Source organism: Salvelinus fontinalis, chromosome 22 (assembly GCF_029448725.1).
Source record: "Salvelinus fontinalis isolate EN_2023a chromosome 22, ASM2944872v1, whole genome shotgun sequence".
Classification (NCBI taxonomy): domain Eukaryota; kingdom Metazoa; phylum Chordata; class Actinopteri; order Salmoniformes; family Salmonidae; genus Salvelinus; species Salvelinus fontinalis.
The window spans coordinates 7,297,989-7,308,265 of NC_074686.1; the positions used below are offsets into that span (position 1 = coordinate 7,297,989).

Below are 10,277 nucleotides of genomic sequence, written 5' to 3' on the forward strand. Positions count from 1 at the left end.
GCCACAAATGTGCATGTGTCTGCTCAAACGGTCAGAAACAGACTCCATGAGGGTGGTATGATCATTTGCCAGAGACGTCCACAGGTGGGGGTTGTGCTTACAGCCCAACACCGTGCAGGACGTTTGGCATTTGCCAGAGAACACCAAGATTAGCAAATTCGCCACTGGCGCCCTGTGCTCTTCACAGATAAAAGCAGGTTCACACTGTGCACATGTGACAGACGTGACAGTCTGGAGATGCCGTGGAGAACGTTCTGCTGCCTGCAACATCCTCCAGCATGACCGGTTTGGCGGTGGGTCAGTCATGGTGTGGGGTGACATTTCTTTGGGGGGGCCGGACAGCGCTCCATGGGCTCGCCAGAGGTAGCCTGACTGCCATTAGGTACCGAGATGAGATCCTCAGACCCCTTGTGAGACCATATGCTGGTGCGGTTGGCCCTGGGTTCCTCCTAATGCAAGACAATGGCTGGAGTGTGGCTGGAGTTCCTGCAAGAGGAAGGCATTGATGCTATGGACTGGCCCGCCCATTCCCCAGACCTGAATCCAATTGAAAACATCTGGGACATCATGTCTCGCTCCATCCACCAACGCCACGTTGCACCACAGACTGTCCAGGAGTTGGCGGATGCTTTAGTCCAGGTCTGGGAGGAGATCCCTCAGGAGACCATCCGCCACCTCATCAGGAGCATGCCCACGCATTGTAGGGAGGTCATACAGGCACGTGGAGGCCACACACACTACTGAGCCTCATTTTGACTTGTTTTAAGGACATTCCATCAAAGTTGGATCAGCCTGTAGTGTGGTTTTCCACTTTAATTTTGAGTGTGACTCCAAATCCAGACCTCCATGGGTTGATCAATTTGATTTCCATTGATCATTTTTGTGTGCTTTTGTTGTCAGCACATTCAACTATGTAAAGAAAAAAAGTATTTCATAAGAATATTTCATTCATTCAGATCTAGGATGTGTTATTTTAGTGTTCCCTTTATTTTTTTGAGCAGTGTATATATATATATATATATATACACACGCATAATCTCTAATATGTGTATGAGTGTTTATAATTAATCACCACACTGTCCATTTCGTTGTGTTAGGCTTTGAAACATCCACAACCACCATGTTTACCACTCAGTTTCAACCTGTTGTTGAACTTCTTTCTTCATATTGATCAATCACAGTGAGCGGAGTTTTAAAAACGCACAATTCTGTTTTGATGTGGTTGATGTTATTTTCGATTTCATTTGCATTGATGGCAGAGTGGTTAGAGGGACAATGAGTACCAGGCCATTAGCGACCTGATGATCGTTAGCGAATTTTTTTTTATTTTTTTTTATTTAACCTTTATTTAACCAGGTAGGCAAATTGAGAACACGTTCTCATTTACAATTGCGACCTGGCCAAGATAAAGCAAAGCAGTTCGACACATACAACAACACATAGTTACACATGGAGTAAAAACAAACATATAGTCAATAATACAGTGAAAAAGATAAAAAAAATAAGTCTATATACAATGTGAGCAAGTGAGGTGAGATAAGGGAGGTGAAGGCAAACAGATATATGTATAAATAAATAAAAATATAAAAAGGCCATGGAGGCGAAGTGAGTACAACACAGCAAGTAAAATAAAAACTAAAAAAAACACTGGAATGGTTGGTTTGCATTGGAAGAAAGTGCAAAGTAGAGACAGAAATAATGGGGTGCAAAGGAGCAAAATAAATTAATAAATAAATACAGTAGGTAAAGAGGTAGTTGTTTGGGCTAAATTGTAGATGGGTTATGTACAGGTGCAGTAATCTATGAGCTGCTCTGACAGCTGGTGCTTAAAGCTAGTGAGGGAGATAGGTGTTTCCAGTTTCAGTTAGCGAATTGGGTACTACCAACGCATGTCCAGAGTGCATAAGAGGAGAATAGCATGACTCAACGCTCACGTGGAATTTTACTGCACTCATGACTGCCAGTAATACAGCCACCGCAACACCCCTACCAATGCCTAACCTTAAATTAAGACTAAACACACTGTTTTCATACATTTTTCACATTATAGCCAAATTTTGACTTTGTAGCTTGGCAAATGTACAGTGTGAGCCATGTTTACCTCATGGAAGGCAGGTGGCGGGTGATGACGTCCAGGGCCTGAACAGAGTCCTCGGGGACCTCGTTGTGGCCTGACAGAGCCTCCAGGAGCATCTGCAGGCTCACCACCGACACCCACTGCAGAGACACCTTGAACGTCTGGTCTTTCCCCTCCCCCGGCAGAGTTACTTCCAGATCCACCTAGACAGGGAGAGGGCAGGGGGTTAGGGAAGGGTTGAAAAGCAAGGAAAGCCACACACAAACACATTTGTGATACGCTTTAAACCACACTGAGTGTACAAAACATTAAGAACACTTGCTCTTTCCATGACAGACTGACCAGGTGCATCCAGGTGAAAGCTATGATCCCTTATTGATGTCACTTGTTAAATCCACTTCAAAATCAGTGTAGCTGAGGAGACAGGTTAAAGGATTTTTAAGCCTTGCGGGAAATTACCTATGAATTGTATATTTACAGTGCATTCGGAAAGTATCAGACCCCTTGACTTTTCCCACATTGTTACGTTAACGCCTTATTCCAAAATGGGATTACATTGTTTTCTTTCCTAATCTACACAATACCCCATAATGACAAAGCAAAAACCTACAAAAAATGTTTGCAGATAATCTAAAGCTGTCAGGAAGGATGGGGAGTATCGCTGCATAGCTATTTTCAGGTCTCTCCAGAGATGTTCGATCGGGTTCAAGTCCAGGCTCTGGCTGGGACACTCCACGACATTCAGAGACTTGTCCTGAAGCCACTCCTGTGTTGTCTTGATTGTGTGCTTAGGGTCACTGTCCTGTTAGAAGGTGAACCTTCGCCCCAATCTAAGGTCCTGAGCGCTCTGGAGCAGGTTTTCATCAAGGATCTCTCTGTACTTTGCTCCGTTCATCTTTCCCCTCGATCCTGACTAGTCTCCCAGTCGCTGCCGCTGAAAAACATCCCCACAGCATGATGCCACCACCACCATGCTTCACCGTAGGGATGGTGCCAGGTTTCCTCCAGACGTGACACTTGGCATTCATGCCAAAGAGTTCAATCTTGGTTTCATCAGACCAGAGAATCTTTTTTCTCATGGTCTGAGAGTCCTTTAGGTGCCTTTTGGCAAACTCCAAGCGGGCTGTCATGTGCCTTTTGCTGAAAAGTGGCTTCCGTCTGGCCACTCTACCATAAATGCCTGATTGGTGGAGTGATGCAGAGATGGTTGTACTTCCGGAAGGTTCTCCCATCTCCACAGAGGAACTCTTCAGCGCTGTCAGACTGACCATCGTGTTCTTGGTCACCTCCCTGACCAAGGCCCTTCTCCCCTGATTGCTCAGTTTGGCCGGGCGGCCTGTTCTAGGAAGAGTGTTGGTGGTTCCAAACATCTTCCATTTAGGAATGATGGAGGCCACTGTGTTCTTGGGGACCTTCAATGCTGCAGACATTTTTTGGTACCCTTCCCCAGATCTGTGCCTCGACACAATCCTGTCTCGGAGCTCTAGGGACAAATCCTTTGACCTCATAGCTTGTTTTGCTCTGACATGCACTGTCAAATGTGGGACCTTACAGTGCATTCGGAAAGTATTCAGACCCCTTGTCTTTTTCTGCATTTTGTTACATTACAGCCTTATTATAGAATAGATTAAATAATTGTTTTTCCTCATCAATCTACACACAATGTCCCATAATGACAAAGTGAAAACAGCTTCTTTTTTTTTTTTAATTCAACAAAAACACCTTTACGTATTCAGACCATTTGCTATGAGACTAAAAAGTTAGCTCAGGTGCATTCTGTTTCCATTCATCATTCTTGAAGTATTTCTACAACAGGCGGCAGGTAGCGTAGTGGTTAGAGCATTGGGCCAGTAACCAAAAGGTTGCTAGATCGAATCCCCAAGCTGACAAGGTAAGAATCTGTCATTCTGCCCCTGAACAAGGCAGTTAACCCAATGTTCCTAGGCCTTCATTGTAAATAAGAATTTGTTCTTAACTGACTTGCCTAGTTAAAGGTTAAATAAATCAAAATAGAATTGGAGTCCACCTGTCTTAAATTCAACTGAACATGATTTGTTAAGGCACACACACCTGTCTATACATAAGGTCCCACAGTTGAGGTCCCTCCAGAGGTGCACCTTCCAACAGGACAACGACCCTAAGCACACAGCCAAGACAACGCAGGAGTGGCTTCGAGAGACCTGAAAATAGCTGTGCAGCGACGCTCCCCATCCAACCTGACAGAGCTTGAGAGGATCTGCAGGGAAGAATGGGAGAAACTCCCCAAATACAGGTGTGCCAAGCTTGTAGCGCCATACCCAAGACGCGAGGCTGTAATCTCTGCTTCAGGCGCTTCAACAAAGTACTGAGTAAAGGGTCTGCATAGTTACGTAAATAAGGTTGCTCTGTCATTATGGGGTATTGTGTGTAGATTGATGAAGGGGAAAAACTAATTATAAAATGGAATAAAAGGCTGTAACGTAACAAATGTGCTAAAAGTGAAGGGGAATACTCTGAATACTTTCCGAACATACTATGTGTGCCATTCAGAGGGTGAATGGGCAAGACAAAATATTTTAGTGCCTTTGAATGGGGTATGGTTGTAGGTGCAACCATACCCTCAATAGTTCCTGTGTGTATCAAGAATGGTCCACCACCCAACGGAAATACAGCCAACTTGACAACTGTGGGAAGCATTGGAGTCAACATGGGCCAGCATCTCTGTGGAAAGCTTTCGACACCTTATAGAGTCCATGCCCTGACGAATTGAGGCTGTTCGGAGGGCAAAACAGGGGGAGTGCAACTCAATATTAGGAAGGCGTTCCTCATGTTTTGTACACATTAAACAAACTTGTCTAGGTCTGGAATAGACAAATGATGACAATCGAGTTTTGGGCAAATCAATCCTGTGGTTCTGGATGGGGCAGGAAAAACACCAATCGAAACAGAGGCTATTCAAAACTCTTTCAAGGACCGATACAGGTGCTTGGAAGGAGAAACAGCCCATTACATGGTCACAAAAACCAGATGTACAATAGTGGTTAAGACGATTGCTTACCCTGTCTCTCCCGATGGGTAGTGGATGGGCCGTGTACATGTTCCTCTTCCCGTCGTAGCCCGGTTGCCGATCACCAAAGATCTGCATCTTGAAGTGGCGAACCATGGTGTCCACCACCTCCCTGCGAGACAGGGGGAATCATGAGCTGGCCAGATAAGCAGTACTGTCTGTGTGAAAGCATTACAAAAAGAGCAGTCTTCACTGTCCGTTTGGTAGGCCGTCAACGTAAAAAGGAATTTGTTCACAACAGACTTGCCTAGTTAAATAAAAGGTGAAATAAAAATAAAAACTCCCCACCGGCTGCTCTGTTAAAGACACATTTTTATTTTCACACGTACAACTAACTTGAGTTTGACTTGTTTCACTGACAAGTACACACGTCCATTCCCACACCTCCCCGAAACCTAAACCCTCAAAGTACCAACTTGACCTCCCTCTCTCTGAAAATCCATTTCCACCTTCCAGTTCCCCTCGAAAGAGACATTTCTCTCCTTCCCTCCCCATGCCCAGTTGTATTTACCTGTTAACCCTCCTTGGCCGTTTCTCAGGCTTGATGTCGATATCGTAGTGATAGACATCAATCTTGGGAATCTGCACCTGGAAGTGGTTGGCCAGCAGGCGGATGGGCTTCCCCACGGTGCCCATGCCAGGCCTCCGCGGGGGCTGGAAGAGGGAGGTGGGGGCCGGCGGGCCTATAGGGGGGTCCAAACACAGAAACACACACATTTGTTGGTTGATACATTCATTTCGTATTCACTATGTACCAAACGGAAGAAAACAGCATGAAACAGTGAGGGGCTACCTGAACTTATCCAACAAGAAATGCTTGTTTTGTTTGTGGAGCAAAAATTATTGCTACGGTGTGCTCTAATGAATAAGACCCTGTTAAAATGATACTAAGAGGAAAGGACAAGTACGTAGTAGTTAAGAGGGCTTTTGGTCTCAGATGAATGTGTTTGTTTTGGCAATGAGTCTAAGCAGCACGGTGACCACTGTGGGTGCAATTATTAGTAGCTAAGCTATATGGACAGGATGCTCTGACCAACAAAAATTGTTGAATGGGTTAGCCATTTCTTTTTTTTTGCATTATTAGAGTTGTTGGTCAACTTGCGGAATCAATTTCTGAAATCAGTCCAATCACATTCCTTGCCACGGTTTCCCACATGAACTCTCGCCAACAGGTCACGACTATCCGCCCACGACTACCCGCCCACAAAAACACCTATTGATCCATCTCCCTGGCCTCCGACCCAGATAGGTCAACAGCGGAGGAGGAAACAAATGTCCCGCCCCAGCCCCCAGCCCCCAGACCAGATAGGTCAACAGAGGAGGAGAAAACAAATGTCCCGCCCCAGCCCACACCCCACTCAAGCCAGAACATAGACTGACGCACAGGGCCCGCCTCAGACAAAGAGCAGCACGTCAGACGGACGGCAGCAGGGCCAGATGAGGGTCTGCAGAGACAGCGGGGATTACCGCTAGACACAACACAAACACTTCCTCGCCACCCATCTTATACAGGATGTACTCATACATTGAGTGTATATCCCACAATTTAATGTGTAGGCCTATTGTACCAAGCCCCAATACTGACTCACAGGCATGTAGTTAGCAATTTATACAGCCAATGAAAATGAGACAATTACTTGGGTGGATGTTGGGAAGTGAGATGCACCACTATTGTATACTTGTCTTACATTTCAATTGTCCTTGATGTTAAAGAATCTATTACAAAATAGGGGGAACTATCCAATTTAACCTACCTACTCTGTAGACACTTAAAAAACATTTGTCTTAGGCCTAGACATTCAAGATGCAGAACATATAGAGAGAGGGAAAGGGGAGAGTTGAGTTTATCATGATTTAAGGCTGGGTGCAAGGGAGGGAGGGCAACGCTTACTGCTTTTGTCAACTGACAACGAGCGGGCTGCCGGGGTCATGAACCCAATGCACCACAACGCTTCAGTTAGCAAGTGAAGCCCGAGGGGGACAATCAGGACCCTCCCTCTGCTTCCTAAAAACACGCTCCATACATGTCCTCATCCCCCCCCTTAAAACACTTCACTCGCACCCTTCTTCTCACACCACGTCCCTGTAATACTAACTGCGACGGGACCAACCACAACAGCCACGGGGATACACAGTGTGTGTGTGTGTGTGGGGGGGGGGGGGGTTAAAGGTGTGCATGTGCTGTAGGTAAGGTTCAGAGAGCGGGATCCCAGCAGGTGTAACAGTCAGGTTGGGTCAACCCGACTCACCCACATTCACCAGAAACAGCACCGGATCTATATATAGCCCCCTCAGCTGCTGCCTCAGGGCAGTTGAGAGGGGCTGTCAGTGTGTCACTGTGTGATATGCCTGGACCCTTCCCTTGTCCTCAAACCTACACCAGGTCCCTCCCTGTATGGGGGTCTCACACTGGTACCTCAACTATGGATTCAAGTCTGCAGCAACAACCTGCAGGGCTTGGCTGGCTGTCACATGCACTTCAGGCGAATTGCCCCTGATCAAGCCCACTGCCCACGCAAATGAATGCATTGTACATGGTCACGATGTGAGAATTTGGCTGCACCGTGATTCTTAGGTGATCAAAGCCAATCAGGGCCAATCTAAAAAAAATGTAAAAAGCCAATTGGTTACCGTGGTTGCACTGCACCAAATGAGAATGCTATCAGAGAAAGCAGACCACTGACAAAACTGCTGTCTGGTTATTTGATAAAATGTGAGTAAATTACTGAGCATACCCAGCTTAAAATAAGGAGCACTGGTTTTTGACCTACTAATGGTCTAAATTTACATTTTAAGGTGATTTATGTAGTAATGGAAATGTGTAGTATGTAAAAGTCTGAAGAGTAACAGTGTGGCCAACAGTCTTAAGCCTAGCGGTTGGGAGACCCAGGTAAAGGCAGTAGGTTAGGGTTTGTGGTGGTAACAGATACAAAACCACCTTCAGTCATGGTCAACATACAGGCCGACTACCATAAAGCCTCCATGCTTTTACTCTGGTGCAAGTGAGAGAATGGGGACGGGCTTAAACCTGCAGACATGATGCACTGGGCTGATGAGTCAGTAACGACATTGACCGTGAGGGACGTGCATTCACCTGTAAATCACCTGGATTACACAGTGGAGAATAGAGGGGCCTGGGGACTGCTGGGGCACATCAGCCGTTCACCACCAAAAGACGGGATAGCTCTTTGCCAGCTCGGCCCAGATTATGGATCAACTAAGGTTAGCCTACCAAACACGCCCACCTGCTGTCCTTATAGCAGCAACCTTGTGAAATGCATATTTTATGTCCTACATTTCTTCCTTTGTTTATGGTGGGTTTTTATGGATCATTCTGCAGTAAAACTAATTCCCCCCAGGAGGATAATTACATTTTCTACCCAAACAAGCTTTCGTGTACTGTATGTGATGATAAACAAGCTTTCGTGTACTGTATGTGATGATAAACAAGCTTTCGTGTACTGTATGTGATGATAAACAAGCTTTCGTGTACTGTATGTGATGATAAACAAGCTTTCGTGTACTGTATGTGATGATAAACAAGCTTTCGTGTACTGTATGTGATGATAAACAAGCTTTCGTGTACTGTATGTGATGATGCTCAGGGAGATGCAGCTGATAAGGTCTGAGAAGGTTATTTAGGTGTACTGCATTGCAATGATTTCTAGAAAAACTAGTAGGTTCTATATAACATGGAGGAAAGTTACATTGCTACAACGGAGGTTAAACTACCATTGAAGCCTTCCACTATACCATAAAATGCAAATTAGACCATTATATATGCCTATGCATAAATGCCCAAGCTTGTGTGTGGATGTAAACATTGTTTCCACCAATTCCACCTAAAGTGACACTTAACATTTGCATGGCAAACAGGAAATTGAGAAGAACGTATATGCTTGTGGTAGTAAGTGACAGCATGAGTTTCATTGCTGGAGAAAATTGTTCCTGTAAAATCAGGCGACAAAAGGGTGATAACTTGTTAATCCCTTTTAATAATAATAGGAATTCACACCAGCTGCATGAAAGTTATTTGTATATCAACTGTGAAAGAACCATACATATTGGTAAACTGTCAATTGGCAGTGCAACATCCCGTGTGTGATAACCTTTAACTCAACTAGTAGCCATTGCGTCACAGTAAAATTGGTTTTGTTATAGTACGTATAGAGTACACGATCTACTCAAAAGCCAGGCTCCATTCCATGCATGCACGGGAGCATGATAATTTACACCCAGGCGACCAAACCACTGACAGAAATCCAAGAAAGCATATCAACACGTTTTTAAAATAATGTACTGCCAACTAACAGTCAATAATATTTAAATATTTCAGGGTGAACAAAGACAGTGCTGCAGCATTGTAACGTTACTTTGCGTCTCTCGTCGCGTTCAATAGGTAGAAAGGAAGACAGTGTCGATTGCACAATTACCTAGCTACTAGGCTTCATATTAACATTTTCTAAAGCTATGTGTGCATACGTATTTCAACTGGAATAGTTTTAAACGTATCATAAAGCTGAAAAAAAATTGCGTGTTTGATGATGAAACGACATGCTAGATAACAGACACACGACACGGAAGGCTTTGGTTAAATCCCCCCCACACACACACACACAATGCCGTCTAGCCCTAGTATCGAGCAGCGCGTTTCAGTTAGAAAACCAGCAGCCGAGATTGACGAAAACAAGATCTCTCGTTTTGTCTTGCATAACATGTGTTCATCAGGCTGTAGTGGTCACCGTAAGAACCTGATCTCCGTTGTATTCATTTTACACACGTTGGGCCTGATATGCTCGTTTGTTTTTTCTCTGTCGTCGAGGCCTACCTACAACCACGGTCCCCAGTTGAGCAATGAATAGGGGCACACACTCCCGACACCGGATTCTCATATCATATTCTTACCGGGTCCGAGCGCTTCCATGGCCGAGGGCTCTCTCTCCGTCTCTGTCCCGGCCTGGCGGCTCCGTACCGACACTGAAATTGGGGGCGGTATCGCGAAGCTGAGGGGGGCTAATTTAAGAAAGGGAATATAATGCGTAAATGTCCAGCAGTGTTGTGGATGCGTTGTCTTCTGAGTGATTTAAAACAGATCCTGTAGATTTGGAAATGAGCATGCGCTAGGAGGTGCTATAAATTAATTCTGCGCTTGCG

General features: G+C 45.1%; 1 protein-coding gene across 6 annotated transcripts in view; it reads right to left on the bottom strand.

Moving 5' to 3' along the window:
* The window catches only part of LOC129819647 (protein argonaute-4), a 34,599-nt gene extending 24,353 nt beyond the window's left edge, over nt 1-10,246 (bottom strand). For 4 of the 6 annotated variants that reach the window (XM_055876082.1, XM_055876080.1, XM_055876078.1 and 1 more), the window contains exons 1-3: nt 5,635-5,855; nt 5,115-5,235; nt 2,102-2,280 (exon numbers count right to left, since the gene is read on the bottom strand). In XM_055876082.1, the coding sequence (XP_055732057.1) occupies nt 2,102-2,280; nt 5,115-5,235; nt 5,635-5,840 (506 nt within the window). In that variant the 5' untranslated portion in view covers nt 5,841-5,855. Of the gene's footprint in view, nt 1-2,101; nt 2,281-5,114; nt 5,236-5,634; nt 5,856-10,028 lie in introns of those variants that run through there. The other 2 variants (XM_055876081.1, XM_055876079.1) reach the window with 1 other exon arrangement.
* Between the last annotated feature and the right edge of the window lie 31 nt (nt 10,247-10,277).